Here is a 23,411-nt window from a genome sequence, read left to right on the forward strand (position 1 = left end):
ATGTGTGGGCAGATGTCTTCTACCCAGGCAATCTCACCTCTGTTTTGACTGCCTTACTGCTTGTAAAGTTGGGTGCATGGCATGGACCATGGCTTCCACAGACACCCCAACAAACATAAAGGTAAATGGGCCCTAGGCCCTATAGGCATGTAACTTGAAAAAAAAAAAAGAAACTCACTGAGACAAAGCCAATCTTAGCCCTTAGCCAGTGGGAAAAACAGCCCCCCACCACCTCCGGTGGGACCTCCAAACGAAAGGTCTTTATTTCTTAGAATATAACTTAAAAAAAAATACCTGCATGCAACAGTGTGGGTGATCTTCTACAAGTATGAATGGTGCCCTGGAGTGGTTTCCCAAGGGTGCCACCTAGTTTAGTGGGTCAGGCACAATGCTTAAATGTTTAATTTCCAGGGTGCTGTTAATATGTAAGTGACCTCCTAGAGCATCCTTAGCCTTTCAAAGTTTTACCTGCAAGGTGAAAATTAGATCAGGAAATGGTATTAAATAAGCTGTTTAAATAATATTTTATAAATGGTACGACTGCTTATAGATATAGAAATTATTTTTAAAAATACACTTATCAGTTACATGCCAATGTTAATATATTTGAAAACCTAGAAAACATGGATGTTGGGTAACAAATGGAATTTCTGTGCTTCATACTAAAAAGAATAATATTTCACAAAATGTTGGAATAATTTTTTCTTAAACTTTGCCTTTATAATAATCTCTTTCTTGAATGATTAGCAAAATTGCTTTGTGTATCTGTAGGCAGACATTTTTGTCTCACCAGTTTCTCCATAAATGTAGTGAGGAACGGTGGGCTGCTTCCCCCGCGTTCCCTCCCAGCTCCTGCATGGCTAGCTTTATACACAAAATAACAACACACAAATTGTATTCTTTTAAACACTGCTTGGCCCATTAGCTCTATCATCTTATTGGCTAAATCTCACATCTTGATTAACCCATTTCTAATAATCTGTGTAGCACCACGAGGTGGTGACTTATCAAGAAGGATCTTAACCTGTGTCCATTTTGGAGAGGAGAGCTATAGCGTATGCCTCACTGCCTTCTTCCTCCCAGCATTCAGTTCTGTTTACTCTGCCTACTTACAAGGCAGTTTCTTTATTTACCAATGAAAGTAACACATAGACACATGACCCTCCTCCATCACATAAAGATCTACATAAAGACTTATTGTTAATACTAAATGCTCTTCTAATAGCTTAGTCTTATTACTAACCATCTCTAATTTAAAATACCTGATATTTCTTTTCTAAGTTAATACCATGTGGCTCCTGGTGTATGTTACCTCATTTTCTATGCTTTCTGCTTCCTCTACATCTGGCTCATGACTCCTCAGTATCCACCATTCTTTCTCCCAGCATTCTTTCTACCCCCCAAATCCTGCCAAGCTGTCCAGCAAGCACCTTTTTATTAACAATGAGAGCAGCATATTTTCACGGTATGTAGAATTCCACAACAGGTCTCTTTACCCTTCCAACCACATAGTGCTGAGAGATAGCTTAAAATTGAGCAAACTCTATGTAATATGCGCATGTCTTAAAAAAAAACACATTGGAAAATCTTTTTTATACTATTGCCTTTTGTTTGTCTGAATGGATTAAAATAATTTATTTCTGTTTTTATGGGAATCATGTGGAACTGACATTTTGTAAGAATTCATTAAAAGCACTTATGTGGCTATACACATAAGTGTATATATATATATATATATTTAACCTAGAGATTATAGTGTATAATGTATGATAGTAGAGTGGATATTTTATTTTGACCAGCATGATAATTTGTATAATTTCAAAAAATAACACATAGGTTAAGAAATCTTCTGTATATGTATAAATCTTTATGTATATGCATAAACAGTAGTATTTTATCACTTGATTAAAATCTTAAGAATAGATTTCAAGTGTTCTAAAAAAGATAATTGTTAAAATGACATATATAACTAATAATCTTGGAATTACATATAAATAAATCAATTCATTCATCTTTCTTTGTCCTGCAAACCAATGAGTTTTATTTGAAGTACAAAATGGATTTTAGAACAAATAATTGGGAAGCCATACTTCAGGGCTTTGACTGTGTCTACCAGAAAAATAGAGGACTTACACAACTCCTACATGTCAATATATTTGATTATTAGTAAAATTTTATGCCAACATTATTCAAAGTTTCTTTTTATTTCTATTTTCCATATCAGAAAATGCAATAAAAAGAAAGAGCAAATTATCTGCTGAAGAGTCAAACACTCAAGTGCATATTTATCATTTTTTTTGTTGTTTTGGAGTTTACACACTAGCCATTAGTTCCAAAAAGAGTTGACATGACCCTGAATTTATACACAATTCAATTATTCTCTTAGAAAAATAATGGTAAACTATTGGATATGACATACTAAAGAGATATAAGCTGTTCAGAAAGTTTTACTTTAAATAAGGTCATTCCCAAGTCTGTTTCATGTCATTTGTAATTCAAAAATATGTTTCGTCTTGGCTTCTCAATAGCATATCAATGTACTTTTGTCTTCTCTGCATGAACTGCCAAGTAGTTTTATAGATCAGAACATCTAGCCCCTGTTAGGAGTATTAAATGTCACTGTCATTTTTTCTTGTGAAAAATGAACTATGTACTAGTGGGGCTGTCAAGCCATATGTATAAATAGTTCACCTTTCATTTTGTTTCAGTAGAGAGAAACTGACTTTGAGTTTTTTTAAAAAAATCATTTTTTCTCTGTTGAATTTTATAGGCCAGAGCCACTGTAATCCATCCTTTCTCATTGACAATACTGAATTTACATAATGCCTTCAAGAAAATGCAATGATATACAGCTATATTTTCTTTTAGGAATAAAGTATCAGTGGCTGTAAGTAGTGGTAGGATTTTATTCTAAACAAACATAGCAGTATATACAAAACACTTGTTAATATTTGGCTAGTATTATAAGTATAATTGAATACAAACATTTTTGCATCACTAGTTACTATTGTTTTGGTTATATTATGCATAGACTACACGATCCCATTTTATTAAAAACAACTCTATACTAGATATTAAAAATGCCATTTTAAGGGCATAGACGTCTCAATATCTTAGTAATCCAGCATCTCAATACATGAAGTGAGACGGAAAATGTTACACATCTTGCTTAGGTAAGTATCAAATTGTAGTGACATTTAACCATCCTTATACTAGTTAATTTTTAATTATATTACATTGCATTGTAATAGGTTCCCTTAAAATGTGTGTATATCTTTACATATTGATACAACCCTTTCAACTACTACTTGTTTTGTCAACTAATACAAATTGCTCTTTATGATATTGCCTGTCCTTCTAAGTTCATGGTTTAACCATCCCTCAATCAAATACTCCAAGCAAGTCAAATATTTTAAAGTTCACTCAATGATACAAATTGCTTTTTTTTTGGGTTTGACTCTAGTGTAGTATTTTGAAAAACTGCTTTGGAAACTATTCTTAACTTTCAATATTTTATTAATATATTTTCAATTTGTTTTTGCTTGCTTTCTATTGCTGTGATGAAAACTGTGATCAAAAATGTCTGGTCCAAAAGAAACTCGGGACAATTGGTTAGCTTTGGTGCCTATCAGTATATTGAAGCATATGCTGTCCTCCAGGTTCTTAAGGTATCACAAGTACTATGGCATCCTGATTCTCATCTCTTCTTATCCCATCTTGTACCTTACACTTCTAAAAATACATGGACTTCCCTTTCCCAAGCTGCTTGTTCCCTTATGGCCTTGCTATTTTGACTGCCTGAGGTGTGGGTCCAGGAAATGCTCACAACCCACGGGGAGATAAGAAGTCAAAGAATTTGCCATATGCATGGGGGAGCATGCAAAAGCAGTTAACTCTGGAATCATTTGGAACCGAAGTGCCTGTAAAGTCTACTGCAGAGAAGCTGTAACAGAAAAATCCTCAAATCACTCAGAGAGCTTGGGGAAAAATAGAAAGGAAAACCTAGGCGGTGGGTTGGTGACTTTGGCAGGAAACTCACATGAAGCTCATGCATATTCCAGTTGCTGCAAATCCATCGGTCAGCGGCTTTCTCATTCATTAATTTATGCCACAAAAGTTGGAGACTAGATGAAACATGAACCTAACTAGTCTTAGTCAATAAAAACCCAGAGTCAGTTATTATTATTAAAGTTGAAAGATCAGAGAAGCAGAGCAGCCAGCTACCAGAATCTTCTTAACTCTATTAAATCTCAGACTGAATGGGGCCTTCTGCCTCTAAGAATCTTAAGACTCCAATGTATTGTTTCACTTTTACATGGAACCCTTTCTTCAGATTTTTTTTTCTAATGGTTAATAAAAAAATGACAAATACTGAATAATAATAAAAAAAAAGAATCCTAAAACTGAATGAGGGGATCCTGTTTTTAAGAATTTTCCTAATCTTTCTGTCTCCAACCTCCCTAGTGCTGGAATTAAAGGCGCGAGCCTCCCATGTGCTGGGATTAAAAGTGTGAGCCTTAACAACCCAGCTATGTTTCTCTTTTAGACTGGTTCTCTCATGTAGCCCAGGGTGTTTCTGAACTCCTGATATTCTTGCTTCATCATTCTAAGTGCTAGGATTAAGAAAAGTTGTGCACCGCCACCCTCTGATCTCAATGCAAGCTTTATTTGTCAGAACACAAACAAAAATCACTTAAATTCTCAGTATAATTTTTACGAATGGGGTCAATACTACAATGAAATCTATATGTTGACAGACATAAAGGTTTCAATTGAACGTAATAAAATACCAAAATAAAAATAATAACATTTAAGTATCTTAGAAAATTCTCCACAGTCTGGAAAAACTATTGTAGAGATAAAGAAAAATTCAATTTCTAGAAATAAGTCAGAGCACAACATAAAATAAGAAATTTCTTGAGTAGGCCACTTTTAATGGTCATTTTATACATATTCAAACTGATGGTCATATTTGCTAAATACATTACATAAATCTGAGATGTCTTTATGCTATACAAATTAAATATTATATAGTGAGAAATTTTATGATTTGTGAAAGCCAGGAGAAAAATCTAGTTTAAGCATTATCTATATATTTCTACCTCACAGAGATATTAGTTTACAACTATTTTTTTTTTAATTTTGAACTTTTGATTTTATTTGTTTTATTTTGTTTTTGTTTTGTTTTGTTTAGTATTTTAGGACAGAGTTTCTCTTGGCTGTACTGGAAATATCTGAACATCAGAGTGGCCTCAAATTCAGATATCAACCTGCCTTTGCCTCACAAGTGCTGGGATTAAATCATGTGCCACTATGCCCAGACTATTATAAATATTTAAAATATAATTCTTATATAGTGTATCCTGACACTGCATAGATATGATTAAGTATTTATTTGTTGAATTTAAAAAATATATAATAATGTGAGATATAAAATCTATGCAATTCAATTATTCTTTCTCTAAAGGTTATTTTAATTTTCATTTTGAACTAATTAAAAATCAATTTTCTATTAACAAATACATATTTGATCATTAGCTAACAAAGGTGCTCCTGTGAGTTATCTACAATTGTCACAGAATAAACATGTCTTAATTTCAATGACTCCCACTAATTAATAATTTCTATATGATTATACTATACAGAGAGTAATTATACTACTAGTACCTTAAATATTCATTGATTATGCTGGAATTACAATAAAATAACATTTTCATCCTTTTCCCAAGAACTCAAAATAAAAGGAAAAGATTAATTGGACCAATAATGTATTTTCATTCTGTTTCATTAAATATAATCTTGAAGAAGAAAATAATTTGATATCAAATATATAAATTTATGAAATTCTCTTGTATGAAAAAAATGAGACTTTGTTTTCTGTGAAAATAGAAAAACACAACTTTAACAAGTGACAGACTGTTCACAAGTAGAAAACATAATTTATTTTCTGCTGACTGGTATATCACTGGAAGACTTAAATCTTTCTAGTTTCAGAAATCTACAAATTTAATGTAACTGTGATAAAAAGGAATACATGTTAATCTTAAAAAAATCAATAAGGAAAATATTTTTCTCTCCTGAGAACCATCTGTCTAGATACTTCATAGTTCACAGAAAAAAAAAAGTGTTTCAACTAATACTGTTATTAATGGTCCTAGAAGGGATTATTCATCATTAGACATTACAGTTCCTCAGCACACAATTTCATCTTTCTAAAACCTGCAGTACAAAACCACTCACTTCTGTGTCTCATTTAGGTTTCTAGGAACTAGTGAAATAATCTCATTTCTCTCAATAATTAAAAAGACAACATTTCTCTTTTCAAAGATTCTAAACACACTACTCTGTTTATGTTAATGACAGTAGGATTCTACAACCCTTGACCATAGCATGCAAATCTTAGATTTTCTAAAATAACTTTTGGAGATTTATTTTAAAACAGTTTAATGATTTTATAAATACATGCAATTTCTCCAAATTATTTCTACGGGCAGATACTTACATAGAAGCCACTTGTATAATATCAAGCTGATTCACTGTTAAAAAATACATTATTAAGACAGTTTTCAAATTAGCAGCATCCCCCAATGACTGAAAAAATTAAAAATGAATATTAGAAATGGGTTTTATTTCTTTATTTTCATTTATATTCATGTTGTTGATCATTAATTAAGAAGAGAAGAATGATTATATCCTAAAATTTTAAGCATATAAAATTTTGCTCAATGTAATTGGTTTAAAAGTCAACTCTCTCTGTTACCATTTTCTTCAAAACCACATATATAAAGAACAGAGTATTACCACTAGTCGTCAGTCACTGTGAATCTAATTCTTTTATTTTTGAAGGATGTATAAGATAAAAAGATATTTAATATTAAAAGTTATTATATGATGGCTAATCTTTGAGGAATTAAGAGACTTTTAATTCACACAAAATGTCAGACAAAATAGAAACAGCTGGGTTTTATATCTAAATAAATTATAAGAACAATAACAATTAAAATTGTTTTTTAAATGAGGAAACTGGGTGATAGAATGTCACTTATGACAACTATTTGTTGTGTACTTGTGATGTTTAAAGCCTTATGTCCAAGATTTTAAGACTGAAATAAATCTAGTAAATTAGTAAACCACACTTCCAATTTTATCTGCAAGGGCATTGCTAAAAAAAATACATGGGACAGGGAGGATAGAGAGACCTTCCCTTTAATATCTGTGCTGATGGTCCCAATAGATTAAATAAGGAAGGGCTATACTTGTAAACAAAGTCATACTCATTTCTGCTCCTTTGCCAAATGTTTTGCTCCTGTTTTTCTGTCCTGCTTCACACGTTCCAGAAAGAAGTGAAGCAGGAAACCATGCATGAAAATCACTGACACTTAGGGCAACAATAGAACCTTTAAAAATGATTTGTTTTGTATTTAGTTCCAGAAACAAAATGAATTAAGTCTTGAAACATGGAATAGAAATTGAAAGAAAAATATTAACCAGATTACTGTCAAATTATTAATGTCTAAGTCCAATGCCATTCAACTAAGAAAACATATAAAAAGACTTCACAGCTTAAAATCAAAATAGTTATTTTCTATCAGTACACATAATGTAAAATCTTAGAAAATTCTCATTATCAAATATGTATAAGTATTATTTAAAATATTTTAAATGATATTACTAAGGCTTTTCTTATTATCCTTCTTTTAACTGGGAAAGAATTATTTTCATATATTACACAAATAATAAAAAGGAGCTAATGCCAATTTCCTATTCTTTCCTAGAGATTGAAAGTTTTACTTTAGTCTAATTTATGCTGACATACAATATTAATCCATTAGTGAGGTAAGAATAGAAATCAATTTTATTTGCATGTTAGTCATGATGTGCAATTATGTGTGTGTCGGGTGAAATTTTATGTTTTATCATAGGCTTTCAAACTGTACAAGTACTTTACCATTGTGCTACATTTCTACAAGTATTTTACTTAGTTTTATAGTGGTTGTCACACAATTGCTTATCAAGATAAAGAATATCTTATGGCTCCTTGAATCATAATTTTCAACCTCTAGTGTCTTGGCTCTGTGTGTTTGAGCACAATATGGAAACAGAAGCATGTACCAAAACCACTTATTTTATTTTTGACCAACAAGAAGTAGAGAAATGTAAAGGAAGGACTAAAATTTGATATAAATTTAAAAAAAAAAATGCTACCAAGTAGACTAATTCTATTCAGTAGATTACGAACTTGGCATTTCAGCTCATGAATTTTTTTTTTTGATTTTTCGAGACAGGGTTTCTCCGTAGTTTTTGGGTTCTGTCCTGGAACTAGCTCTTGTAGACCAGGCTGGCCTCGAACTCGCAGAGATCCACTTGCCTCTGCCTCCCGAGTGTTGGGATTAAAGGCGTGCACCACCACCACCGGGCCAGCTCATGAAATTTTTGATGTCAGAAGGAGACCAATTTTATTTATTAGGTGTTATTGCAAAATTTATTCATATTACAAATTATAATTATTATCACACATAGTGTTTCACATGTGTGTAGGACCAAAATGTTTAGCCATTATATCTGGTAGAATCCATTTGGTCATGGAGGTTTAACTTTATAATTTTTCAGGCATTACATTAGACATTCATACATAACTATTCTCAATTATATTCAATACTTTTGCATACCTTTACAACTATTTATACACAACTCCTGTTGACTTATTTTTAATTTAAACTATTCCTATACATTTTCATTAAAATATAATTACCTCACTTTTCCTTCCTTTGGTTCTTTCCAGCATCCCCTGCTACTTACCTCCAATTCTTTCCATGCCCTCCAACTTTCAATTTGATTGCCTCTTTTGCTTTACTTTTAGTACAATATGTATGTGCATTGTATGAGTATGCAGAAATATGAATAGAACCTGTTGAGCCCATTTTGCTGTTAGTGTGTATATGGTTTTGGTAAAATTATGATGAGTCATACTTAATTTTTTTTCTAGAGAAAGCTAAAATATGGATTAGGTAAAGTTAAGTTATAAATATATGTCATAGCATACACATCTATTAACTAAAATCTGACTAAAAAGACTCTAAAAAACACATTAATAACATATATTAACACTATATTAATAGTGAACACACACATATATGTACGTATTTATATGGTATTTAATATTTGAAATGGAGTGAATATGTGGTACAGGTGTCATCTATTAAATGCTTTCATTTTATAGCCAATGTATTTATATTTTTAGAGACATTTAAAAGAATCTGATAAAATAATCTTAATCATTTGATTAGCAAAACACACAGTTAAGAGTTAAGAAATATATTTCAATTATATTTTAGCAGCAATTATGTAAATAATTAGTGAAAGTGGCTTGAAAAATTAGTTCCATAATAAAAAACATATTTTGTTCCTAAGGACATAAATCATTATGACTTATGTACAAAATACAAATAATAATAAATTTTTTAAATGAAATCATTGAATAATGAAACATATTTTACCAGTGGGTATATTTAAAATATCAGGACATATATGTATGTAGAATAGCACATTAACTCTTTCTCTATTAGATAAAACCAATTTAAATAATTTTACTAAATGAATTTCTTTATATATTTGATAGTAGGTATAATATCAAAAATATCTAATTAATGTATATGTATTTCAGTAATATGATTTTGATATAAAATTTAGAATTAAAAGACTTGAAGTATGGAAAACTTTATTCTTTTTTAGGTAAAACACTCTAAGGATAAATAAAATACTTTAGGCTAAATTGTACTTATAAACTTATTTAAGGTCAAGTTTATTTCAGATAGATTTGATAAGAAAAAATAAACTATAAAATAATCTCCCAGTCACACGCAATACATTTTGCAAAAAAGGCTATAAATTTACCCTACAATTTGCTAAGTTGCAGAGTTAAAAATTCAAAATAACATTAGTGTTTTCTTGGCATATATTACCTTGGTAAGTGGCAAGGACAAAATATAGAATTTATGTTATTATTTATGATATTATTTGTTTTTAAGACTCAACTCAAAAAGAATACTAAATCATTATTCCATACACATTGAGTTGCTAACATTTCTAAATGAATATTTCATTTTGATTACAAAATTGACTCTACTTTCAGAAATACCTTCTGTCAGACATGAGGGGAAGATGGGAAGTCAAAACACAAACAGCATATGTACCAAAATATGTCTGCATGATTTAGCTTCCACAAGCACTAGAAATAACAAGACCACATCACTATATTAGTTTCTTGGTGTACTTTTGCTAAAATAATAGTGTGTATTTCCAAGAAGATATTAACGTATTTCTGAGAAGTGAGAATTAGCATAACACAATGAGAACTAGTACAGTATGAGTGTGTTTTCAAAGTATGAGAATTTGAAGTAACTACAATTAAGAATCTCATAACAACCCAAAATACTCCTTATATTACTAGTTTATGTATAGTTCATAAGTATTCTTTTTTGTTTTTATGGCTCCTTGTCGGGGAGTTCATAAGTATTCTGTCTTAATGTTTTGCATTTTATAAAGAGATAGAGTCAATAGTGTTCTTCCTCATCAACTTTTACAATAGTTCCTTTAAGCTTTCAAACAGGCTTTGACCTTGGCTCTTTTCTTCACGTGCGAAGTCTACCCTTAACAAGAATCTTTTATGTCAATTTGGAGATAGTACCCAGCACTGGTACTGATCACAGTGCCCTATCATGAGTGAGAATCATTTTAACTTGGTTTAGTAAGAATCTTCATATTACTGGTGTCCTATTTTGGTTATTTTCCACCCACTAACCCTATATGCATTCCACACAACAAACATTGCTGCTTGATTGCAGCATTAAAGAGTCAATTAATTCAAAATAATGTTGCTGCTTAATATGATGTAATATACACAGTAGTAGAATTGAAATACAGTTGAGCAAATGACAGAATATTTGTCCTTAATAATACAACATAAATTTTAGCAAATCTAATAAAAATGTGTATTTATTTATGACATGAATCTTTAAATAATCAAACATAATTAGACAAAAAGCCAATAAATAAAATTAAAATGCAAAAATTTCAAATAATAAAAATCAGCAAAAATTTAATAACTTTTAAAAAAAGTTTTGAATCAAAATGTGTGTGAATTTTGATTCAAAAGTAGTGAATTATTATAATCATATGGAAGGTTAAAATAATTACTCCAAGTAAAAGTGAAAGGAAGATCTAATTTTTATGTGAAAGAGATGTAATTAATAAAAACACAGTTTCAAAATATATGAAAAAGAGATGTATCAGATACACATTAAATGTTAAGCTATTTTGATACTATAAAATAGATTTGAACACACAGTTATACCTAAGGTAATTAAAAATACTTACTAGTGATGGGAATGTTAATTTCTGAGAAAGATATATTGATTACTCTACTTGGTGCTACAAAATCATTATATATATATATATATATATATATATATATATATATATATATATCACTCCGATGAACATTTAATGAAAAAAACTGTTTGAAAACATTAAAAAATATTGAAGACACAAAGAATCCATTTATTGACATCAGTGAAATGATAAATACTAATAACACATTTAGTAAAAAAGAAATTACAACCTAAAGCAATTTAACTGTGTGCTTCAAATGACAAAACACTTAAAAGTAAAACAAAATCCAAACATTTTATGATAAGCCAACAAAACATTAAAATGTACATATTACAATTAAATAAATCTAGTCACCGAACTAATGTTTTGCATACTTAAAATTTCCATAAAGAAGAGAAGAAAAAACAATACTCCATGATTCCACTTTAATAAACTAGTGAAATTGATTCAAGGAAATTATAAAGTAAACATAAATGAAATGTCATAGTAATAGTGTGATGGAGGGTCATTGGCTAATAAAGAAACTGCCTTGCCCCATTTGATAGGCCAGCCATTAGGTGGGTAGAGTAAACAAAACAGAATGCTGGGAGGAGGAGAAAGTGAGCTCAGATGCCATAGCTCTTCTCCAGGGTAGATGCGATGAAGCTCCAACCCAAGATAAACATAGGCTAGAATCTCCCTGGTAAGTCATCACCTCGTGGTGATACACACATTAATAGAAATGGGACAAGCAGTATTTAAAAGATTATAGTTTCCCTGTAATTATTTCTGGGAATAAGCTAGCCAGGCAGCCAGGAGCTGGGTGGCAGGAAGCAGCCCGCAGTTCCTACGACAGAATGTTGCCCAACGTGGGGCACCAGAATGTTACGGAGTAAATGAATGGCAGACAGAAATTATAATAAAATATTCAGCTTTAATAAAGGAAGGACTTACAAGACCGAGGTTCCCACGGAGAACAGGAAAACAGAAGAAGGGAAGGTGGGGAGCATACCCTCAATATTTATAAGTACAAGCAAGGTGATTGGCTGGGCTTCCCCTACAATTTTGAAGAATGTTTTCTCCAACATTTTAGACAATGTGGCACATAAAAATGAAGTCCCTGAAAGACAGAACTGTCATAAATCTCTCAAGACAACAATACTTATGACAGCTGTATTTTTTCTACTAATTTTTGCACAATAAAATCTCTTCTGATATTGGCACACGTGGTATTTAGCAAATATTTAGGAAAGGATTAAAATGTTGCCTGGAATTATTTTAAGAACATATTAGAGAAAGAAAACTATATATCTCGTTAACAGCACCAACATTAATGTGAAACAAGACAGGAAATTACACGTGTGAAAAATGAAAGCAATAGATATCTTTCATTAATGCAGATCAAAAAATAAAAAGTTTCATAAGTAATTACAAATGAAGTGCTATAATAAATAAAAATACTATGATATATCACAGAAATATATGGTGGTTTAACATTGAAAAAAGCATTTCTTGTAAGTTAGTAAAAGATGCCTGAAACATATTAATTAATTTATAAACATAAGCCTTGCTCCATGGTGATTTTTGTAAAGTTTGTTTTAACTAAAGGCTAAGCAACACTTCTATAATAATGAATGTGTTTTAAAACATACTAATTAAATATAGTTGTAGAAAAATTTACATTATGTTTGTCTTTAAAGTTAACAAAGAATAAAAGGAAACATTTCAATGATTCTGAAGTTACCAGCTCACGATTACGAAAAATAAACATGTTGATACATAGTAATATGAAATATTGAAAAATGGGTATGTGAATGCAATTTGATTAGATTAAATTAGCCATTTCATTTTACATATCTATAAAATGAATTGTAATGCTTTAATGTATTATAAGTATACATATATCAAAGACAAAATTAATGATCACTATCACCCTTCCTGAATACTTACAAATTGAGGTGGAGAAATTATTTCTTATATTTCAAGTAAGTCAATAAAAGAATAAAGATAGTGAATAGAAGAAAATATTGACCCTGCATATCAGCATTTTGACTATTTTGCCTTTTATAAACTGAAGCAATAATAAAAAGTTTTATTTTAATGCATAAAAATAAATGGTCCCAATTTTGAAAGAATTTATGACTATTCTCTCCATTTTTTTTACTCTCACTAGCTTATTTATTACTCTCTTCCAGGTTATTAGTGTAAACAAATTATCTACAGTTAGTCTGACAAGTTGTCTATTAAACTGTAAAAGATATTGAAGGATAAGTCAAAAAAAAAAAAAACAATGGTCCTGTTTTGACTTGGGTGTTTGATAATACTTAGGTAAACAATAACATAGTTTTTTAAGGATGCAAAGGGATAATAGGTTCTTTCTGATTTCCAAATCTAAATACAAGGAAGGATTTTGTTAAAATTGAATCGCAATTGCTACCTTTATAATATTTTATACCAAAATGATTATTTTCTCTTCATCAAAGTTGTATGCAGTCTTTAACCATACTAGAAATATAAAATGAAAGGACCAAAAAGGTTTGTCATTTATGTATATTAAATTTTAATTTTCAATAATTTCACGTATTCAAACATTTTACAGTACTGCCATATTATTCATGAATTTATTTTGATTCAAGGTAATTAAGAGGCTTTTACCTTATATCATAGAAGAATTACTACTTTTATTAAACATATAAAATCTTCATTTATTTATTTGTCTGCTTTGTTATTTTATTATGTGTCAAAATCACAAAATTTCACTATATATCTCAAATTATCCTTGAACTCAGAGTTAACACTTTAACTTAATGAATTCTTGAAATGCCAATGTAAGGCACATTTGAATAGTACTTTTAGAATGTGTGAGAGTGTCATAAGTCATACATTGTGGTGACATCTGTTAGTGTCCAGCCTCGACAAAGTTTGTACATTCCATTATAGAAAAATGAGGATTAGAATTATCAAGCAAATGGAACAGAGATATGAGAGAAATAAAAGACAGAACAGCACAAGGAGAGAAATTCAGTGGATACTGAATTTATCTGCATTTATTTTCCACATGTTTATATACTCTACTTCAAAGGGAGGGGGGAGGCAACAGACATCATTAACATGATATAAGGAAAATATTTGTTTTGTCAGACCTTTGGTGAAAGTAGAGTGGATTCACTGCTAGACTCAAAATATTAATTAACTACACCTTAGATCAGGATCTCTTGTTTGACAACAGCACACTTGTTGTCAACAAATTTGAAAGAGAAAAAAAAGTTAAAACTCTATGAGCTATTAGCCAAGGTGGAATAGGACTCATATCTGTGGGCCCACTTGAGACTTGAGAGACCATGGCAGCTGAAGAGATGGGTTAGTTGATAAGCCTGAGAACTGAACTAGAAATCTGAAAGGTTGACACCAAGGACAGAAAGAAGAAAAGAAATTTGTGATGGTTGTCCTCTGACATCTAAAAGCACTGTGGCACAGTGTACCCCTCAATAGTAAAAATTACTTACTTACTTAATTAATTAATTAATTAATTAATTAATCAACAAAATTAGAGTGCATAGGATTTTCTGAGTGGTTATTGTTTTCAGAATTAGTATAGAATTGCTTAATAAGCATACTTACTTAGATGTGAATCATTACCAGATAACATAGAAAGTTTTTTTTTCTTGTTTTTGTTTGTTGTTGGCTAGTCCTATGTTATTCTACCCAAGATTCTGGAGTATTCAATACCTGGTTCCTAGTCATCCAGGCAGTGGAGTGAATGGGCTTCCTCTCATGAAAACGACATCAAATTAAATCAAATATTGGTTAGCCAACACACATGTTCTAATCTACCATTGCCACAGTTTATCTTAAAGGAAGGACAGATTGTAGTTCGATGGGGGCAGTCAAGACTAGGCTAGTGTCCAGGTTTCTCTTTCCATAGCTTCCAGAGTACCTATTTACTCATGCCAAGATACTAGAATGTAGGGGTGAAGGCTCCAATACCATATCAACTTTACTTCTCTTGGTCAATAAGCTGAGTGAGTGGAAGCATACAGAATCAGTGGGACTTCTCTTTCCTAGCATTAGCCTGGGGTGTTCAGAGATAGTCACTGGATATCTTCGGCTAACAATTCAATCAAATGTAACCCAGTCTCACTGCTAGATGCCTTGCAGGGCTATGAAAGATGATCAGTTCATAGTTCATATCTTCAATTTCCAGGAGTCCTCAACAAGGTCACCACCATAGATTCCAGGTTTCCTCTCTGTCCCCAAATGTCCCACATTCCAGTTGTCCCTCTCTATAATCTCTCCTTCCACCCTACCCACCTGATGTTCCTGCTCCCAAACACACCTGTCCCCAGTCAACTCTCAGAATCTATTGTCTTTCCTTTACCTATGTAGAGTTCTCCACTATATCCCTCCTCTTTACCTAACCTCTCTGGTTATGTTGATTTTAACAGGATTGTGATTATATTATACCTAAGAACTTAATATCAACTTATAAGTGAATTCATATCAAATTTATTTTATGGGTCTGGGTTACCTCATTCAGAATGATTGTTTCTAGTGCCATCCATTTGATGGCAATTTTCATGATGCTACTACTTTTTTAATTGCTGAGTTAAAAAAAATACTCCATTGTGTAAATGCTTGATATTTTCTTTATTCATGGGGCATCTCGATATTTCCATCTGGATATTATTAATAAAGCTACAATGAACATAGTCAAGCAAGTGTTCTTGCGGTATGAATGAGTATTCTTTGCATGTATGCCCAAGAGAAGTATAGCTGGGTTTTGAGGTAGATCAATTACCAATTTTCAGAACTGCCATATTGATTTCCATAGTAGCTGTAAATGTTTGCACTCCCAGCAGTAATGGAGGAGTAGCCCCTTGCTTCACATCCTCTCCTGCATGTCACTTATGTTATTAATATTGGCCATTTTGACAGGTCTAATATAGACTCTCAAAGTAATTTTGATTTATATTTTCCTCATAGTTAAAGGATTTTGAACATTAAATGTCTATCAGTCATTTTGGTTTCCTCTGTTGAAAAATCTCTGTTTAGATCTACACCACGTTTTAAGCTGGATCATTTGTTATTTTAATATTTTCTTTCTTGAGTTCTTTAAATATTCTTGATATTAAAACTTTATCAGATGGGCAGTAAATTTTTTTTCCCATTTCATTAACTACTTCCTGGTTCAATTTACAGTGTCCTTTGCCTTACAAACCTTTTCAGCTTCATGAGGTCCCTTTTCTTAATTGCTGATTTTAGTGTATGTGCTTGAAAGACCCTCAGAGTGGTCCTTCCCTCAGGAGGAGACCCCTGACCCAAGGAACAGTCGACACCACTGGCTGCAATTAGCAAGAGGTTTATTGGGTGGGCACAGGTACCTGTGAGCGGCAAAGTCTTTTCGGAGGACTTGCGCGCCTGCAGGCTGGGAGAAGGTCTTTTTATAGGAAAAAGGGTAGCAAAAGCAGGCATACAGAAGCAATGCATGGTTACAGGGATCTCATTGGTCAGTTCGAATGAGGCGATGGGTTCATTTAGGGGACAAGTTCCCCGGAGACATGAAGGTGTGATAATAATAACAGACTTGGCCCTATCTAGGGTACATGTAGTTTTTCCCAGAACTGTTCGTTCCCCTCCTAGGCCTGGTATCTGACCACAGATATCCTGTTTGACCACCTAGGAGTACTGACTTTACCTTGAACTTACATTTATTTGTGTGAAGGCTTTGCAAAATGGCATTATAGCAGCTAGCTGGGGTCTTTCAGTGCTATTGGCATTTTGTTGAGAAATTGTCTTCATATCCAACACACGTTAGTGTTTTCATGCCAATACCATGCTGTTTTTATTACTATAACTCTGTAAAACAGCTGCAGGTCAGGGATGGTGATACTTGCAGCAGTTCTTTTATTGAACAGGATTGTTGTAGCTATCCTGGTCTTTTTATTTTTTCTTATAAAGTGGAGTACTGTTCTTTCATGGTTTGTTAAGAATTGTAATCGAATTTTGATGGTGATTGCACTGAATTTGTAGATTACTTTTGATAGGATGGCCATTTTAACTCTGTTAATCCTACTGATCCACTTCTGATATCTTCTTCAAATTATTTCTTCAAAGACTTGAAGGGTTAATTGTAGAATTATTTCACTTGCTTGGTTAGAGTTACCCCAAAATATTTTATATTATTTGAGGATATTTTTATTAGTACACTTAAAATGTTTCATGAGTGGAAGGAACTTTCACTAATGATCATTTATAATAGGAGACATATATTGATGTATGTGTAATGTTTTAAGTGTAAAAATATTTTAGTGTAAAGATTAATAGTTTATTTCAATGTGCTAGGATTACTTTTCTTTCATCAGTTTATTCTAAGTGTTGTCTTAGATCATTTCTATTAAGAATTTGCTGGATCTGGAAAATTACTGTAATCTAGCATTCTCAGTGAAAGTTAGAGCTCTATTCACAACACGTATGGCAGGTGACTCAAAACCACTTGTAACAGTAACTTCAGGAATAATAACACTCTTCTGGCCTTAGAAAATACCTGAATATGTTTGACACACACACACACACACACACACACACACACACACAGTGGGGAGGGAGGACAAAATAATCACAAATGAAAAGTAATATTCTTATATTAGTCTCCTTTCTGTTTCTGTAGCAAGAACCTCAGCAAATTAACTTAAGACACAAACTCATCTTACACAATAGACTATGCATTTCATTTTGACATTCCAGCTCATATGTTGGAGTGGCATCTGGTGTAGCAGGGCAATTTTGTTCCTCTAGCCTCTCTCAAGACTCTACTTCATTCTTCTCAAATTGATAGCCTATTATTATTCTTTTATTATTAATATTATTGTTCTTACAATACCACACATATATAAACATATGTATGTTTATTTATATTCACTGGCGAGCAAGGCAGGAGAAACAGTAAGTTTCATTGAGAGAGCCTGTCTAGACATTAAGGTGGAAAGTAACAGATGAAGAAAATCTTGCTCTGGCCTAGGAATAAATGACTATAGGCCGAGTCATGCACATATGTGCATGCATTACAACCACACCATATGCACATGTATTTTGTGCACACAGCAGACAACAAAAACACAAAGGAAATAAAAATATTTTAAAGTTAAAATATCCCAAAAAGCAAGTTTGCAAAGAGAATATGTATTTTGCATCCAGTGCTACCTCATTAGAGATATGTTGAATTATAGCTACCAAGAAATAAATTGTAAAGAATTTTTATTGATATTTGATTAACACTCGTTACCATATTATAAATTGATATAAAATAAAACACATGCTGTGTAGTTCTATATACTCATAAAAATGCTTCATGAATTTTATTAACATACAATCTTCTTTTCATAGGTATAGCATCTGTAATAAAGTTTTCTTCTGTTGTCTCTCTTAGTGAAGATTTGCTCCACTCTCAAGGCCTGGAAATCACTGATTCTTTTTATCATCCCTTAAATTCTATTCTTTTTTATAAGTTTATAGAATGGGACCTACATATATTGTAAACGTTTATTTCCAACTTCTTTTTCTTAATATTCACTCACGTACTTTTATTTCTTTCCTATTGATTTTTCTCATCCTTCATGCATTCAAATTGATAGTCAAGAAAGTGATTTGTAAATAAGTTCATGTTGTTGCTTATCTTTTCATTTCTTACAGTGCCTTTTGCTGAACAATATAATTATAGAAATAATTCCCACCAGTTTATCTACTCCCTGCTATTTATATGACTTCATAAATATTTCCTGATATATATGGCACTAATTATAAATCCATTGGAAGCCTCCATTGTACTTAGTTTTTAGTTAGATATGACTTTTTTATGTAGATGATTATAAAAATTATTTTGTTTTATTTTTTCTATCCTGACAGCTTCAGAAATAACAATGCAACCAACTGTGGAAGAAGCCTCCGACAACTGTACTCAAGAATGCCTCATTTTGGGCCACTCTGATTCCTGCTGGATGCCAGCTACTCTGACCCAACCCAGCCCTCCACAGATACAGACCTCTGCTCTCTGCCACAGCCCACCTAGGACCCACACATCTGTTCGTCGCTGCAGCCCTCCAGTAACACAGACCATTGCTATCTGCCACAGCCCCCCTGTGACCCAGGCAATTGCACTGTGCCATAGTCCTTCAACAGTACAGGTGGCTCCTCTCCACCACAGTACTCCTTTAGCACAGGCTACTGCACTCCATCATAGCCCAACATCAGCACAGGCCTCTGCAGTCTGCTACAGCCCACCTCTGGCACAGGCTGTGGTAATTCACCACAGTCCTCCTCTGACACAGGCTGTTATACTTCATCGCAATCAGGCCCAAACAACAATGGGTTTGCAGCAAGGAAGGCTGCAGGGTTCTGGAGCTGATGGACTGCATCCCCTTGATCAGGGAGCACAAGGCAGTACAAGAGCTCAGTTTTACCCCATGACTGAAAGACTCCATTCAGATGATGATTCAGTTAAAGTCATTCCCTTGACCACCTTTACTTCAGGTAAACAGGCTAGATCTTCAAGGAGTGATTCTCCCATCATTGAAGAACACCCCTTGTAAAGCTTATCTGAATATTTCATATTAAAAATGAATATAGATATAGATATTAATATTCAATTTTAATGAATATTCCAAATCAAGAGGTTTGTAAAGAGCTCTGTAAATAGACACAGATACCAGGTTAAAACTAGAGCTAGACCCTTAGTCACCGAAATATGATAAAAAATAAAATTAAGATTTATTTGATTTGGACTGTGAATTTTTAAAATAAATATTGTAAAATTTATATCCCCATGTACAGAAAGGCTTAAAATGGCAGAAATTAATATATTGTGTGTAACATTTCTGATGTACTTTAATGAATTTTTATTTTTTATCACCTTGTGCAGTATTACTGGTTTCTTCCATTCTGATTTTTGTGGACTCAGTATATAGTTATTGTTAAATTGTTGAAGATCTTATTTTCAAAGCTTTTCTTTAGTTTGTCTAAACGTTTGTTTTGATAAAATTAGAGGCATAAGTACTATAATGGCATTTTTGTTCATCTTTTTTGTTCTGTTTATCTTCATTGTCTCTACTTTCTTATTGCCATATTTCTAGCTTCAAAAATGTACAGAGGGGGTGTAAATAAAATCTTTTACAGTTTTTGTCTCTAATCCTGTTTTTATGTTTTCTACCTTTATTTCAAGAATATATTGATATAATTTGTATATACATTTTCCAAAAAATATAAACTGTACAGACAAAGGTTTAAACTTATTTCTCTACGCTTTAGTAGAGTTCAAGACACTGAAGTGCAATAGCTTTGCTCATATTTGGCAACAGTTAGCCAGAATGGGCTTGTGTTTTTTATATTAATATACTTTTGTATATTAATCATCAGATTAAAGTACATCAGAAATACTATTATGTCTGCCATGGTAAGCCTACATTCCATTACAAATTGGGTATTTATCTTCTGAAATCTGTATATGAAAATCACAAAGAAGGTGGATGCATTAAATGAATTATTAGCTTTCAGCTATTACTTCAATGTACTGTTTTCTAAAGACAATGATTTGACAGCTCAACAGCTGTAACTGAAAAATTCTCAGTGAAAAGAACAAATACATAAAATTGTACATAAACCCACATACTAAGTATATCAGACTAAGGTATTTTTATCAGTCTAGTTCAATTTACTGCAGAAAACTACTGAAAACAAGATGAAAGTCAGGAAAGAACTTTTCAAGTTCTAAACCTAACAAATATATTACAGCACATAATTTCAAGGATATGTGTAGGAGAAATAAGATTTGTGACTGCTTCTTGGGGTAAATAAAACATATCCCAGTAACACACACTGAAGAGCATAATCTCACATATGAAATGATACATCCTAAGCAAAGAATATAGTAGCATTCATACGAAACATTAGTTTCCGTTGTTGCCTACACTTAGTTTCTGTTTTCGTCTACTTAACTGGCCGTTACCTTCTGTGAGCACATTTCATAAATTCACACAGAAACACCGCAAACTTAATTTCCTCCCATAACAAATTCAAGAAGTTTTTTGTTTCAGTATCATGCTAAACAAAAAAAAATCAATTAATGTTTGGATTTGGGGGTCCTGAATATTTCCTGTGATTAAATTAGATGTAGACTCTATAATGTGTAACTTGATGGTATATAATTTATAGTTAAACTGTATATAAATGTTGTAATATAAACTGTGGTAAATGTATGATTTTATTAGTAATGGTTTCCACTGAATGTTGAAAATAGTTTTCCTTTGTGTTCCTAGCAAGTTAAGTAGCATTTTGAGAATATATAGTTCCCCTTGTGAAGTTAATTATATTATGATTTGGTGTATAGAATATCTTCTTAACTTTTAAAACCTAGACTCTAATTAGTGAAATTTCAAATTAATTTTTACTCTTCCTTTGTTCTTTCTTTGTATTTGTTAGTGTATCCAGGGATTTGAAGCATGCTGGTTTTCCAGGTGCACAAAACTCCCAAAAGATTAATGTTGTCTGAAACTTTGTTGAAATATGATCATGTATATGTATTGATATTGTTGTTTCTATTGTTGTTGTCAATGAAGATTCTTAACCTGGGGAAGATAAAGAAACCCAGAATGACAAAATCAGTGCTTCCAGTAGAGTTAGACTGCTGTTTATTCTCTCAATACACACATACAAAAAATAAAAAAAAGAAAATAGAAACAAAAAATACAGAATTATGTGAGTGGAAAACTATTTTAATTATTTATACATTTTATTTCCATAATTATTACATTTCTATTCATATATACACAAAATTTAAAGATATTAAAATTGAGGTTAAAATTTCTTAAATAATGAATCAGAAATCTGAATGCTTATTTTGCTCATGAAAATATGGAATCTGAAAATATCATATATTTGAGTTTTTTTCTGATCACAAGACTTACTGAATTAACAGGGAAGCTCTTATATCCTCATATTTAACAATTTGGGAAGTGTTGTTATCTTTCCTAGAAATATAGGAATGAACAGATATGTTTTTGTTCCCTTTCTAAATCTGGTTTATTATCAGACTTAGACAGTGTATAGGAAATTAAATGACTGGGCACTTTTTTCTGGTTTTGTACCAGAGAGAAATTGAAGGGAAGCAGGCTGAGATAGCCAAAGAGGCAAGGGGTGGGAGCCCAGTTATTCTCCCCTATGCATTCTCTTTCTTTGCTTCCAATAGGTATAGCCTTGGAAACTTGGAAATTTCATGGCTTTGTACTTGATGAGATCTTTCTCATTACATTACAAATTCTTTGAATGGATAGACAGAGCTATAGATTGACAAAATCACAAGTGGTTCCTCGGAAAAGCAACATATGTCATCTTACAACTGCAAAATATCTTAGTTTACCTTCAGTAAATATGTTTCCCTCAAAAAGAAAAAGTATTTGATTTTAATTGAACTTAAACAGTGATTTTTTTTTTATTTTCTGAATATGTCTGCCAGACTGATTATTCTGTATTGTGGCTATATTCAGTTAAAAAGTAATTATTAATTATCTAGCTATAGCTTTAATATACACACTTGTAACTGTGTTCAAACACTGTGTATATTGTGTTAAATAATACACATTCATCAAACTTTATCTACAAGTTTTAACAAATAATGTGTCAGTGTATTAAAACTAACTTTATATATGATACCAACAATGTAAACAATTTAGAGGGTACATTTCGTGTAGTCTCATATAGTAATTTAACATTTTATTTTTAGTTATGGAGATCTGGATAGAAAAAATACTGTTAAATGATGAGTACTATTGTGCAATGTTGACATTATGAAGATCCTTTACCTTCTCAAATTAAAGTTTGTCACACACTTTCATAAAAGTAGTAAAATATTAGACCTAATAAATCATAAATTGGGCAGTCCTTAAAATACAATCATGTCATATTCTAAAAGATCACATTCAGTCCTGAATAGATTAAATGACATTTTCCCCTAGGCATATTTTAAAAACTTCCTTTAATTATGTTATTAAGAC

The 23,411-nt window shown here is 31.8% G+C and overlaps 1 protein-coding gene across 9 annotated transcripts in view; it reads left to right on the forward strand.

Annotated features, from left to right (window-relative positions):
* The window catches only part of LOC121440456 (protocadherin-11 X-linked), a 511,499-nt gene extending 491,544 nt beyond the window's left edge, over positions 1-19,955 (forward strand). For 5 of the 9 annotated variants that reach the window (XM_041641214.1, XM_041641215.1, XM_041641216.1 and 2 more), the window contains one exon: positions 19,273-19,955. In XM_041641214.1, the coding sequence (XP_041497148.1) occupies positions 19,273-19,955 (683 nt within the window). The remainder of the gene's footprint in view (positions 1-19,272) is intronic. The other 4 variants (XM_041641220.1, XM_041641222.1, XM_041641223.1 and 1 more) reach the window with 2 other exon arrangements.
* The last annotated feature ends 3,456 nt before the right edge of the window (positions 19,956-23,411 follow it).

The sequence above is a fragment of the Microtus oregoni genome, unplaced genomic scaffold (assembly GCF_018167655.1).
Source record: "Microtus oregoni isolate MIOR12 unplaced genomic scaffold, Mior012 000067F_ref0000223, whole genome shotgun sequence".
NCBI classification, from domain to species: Eukaryota; Metazoa; Chordata; class Mammalia; order Rodentia; family Cricetidae; genus Microtus; species Microtus oregoni.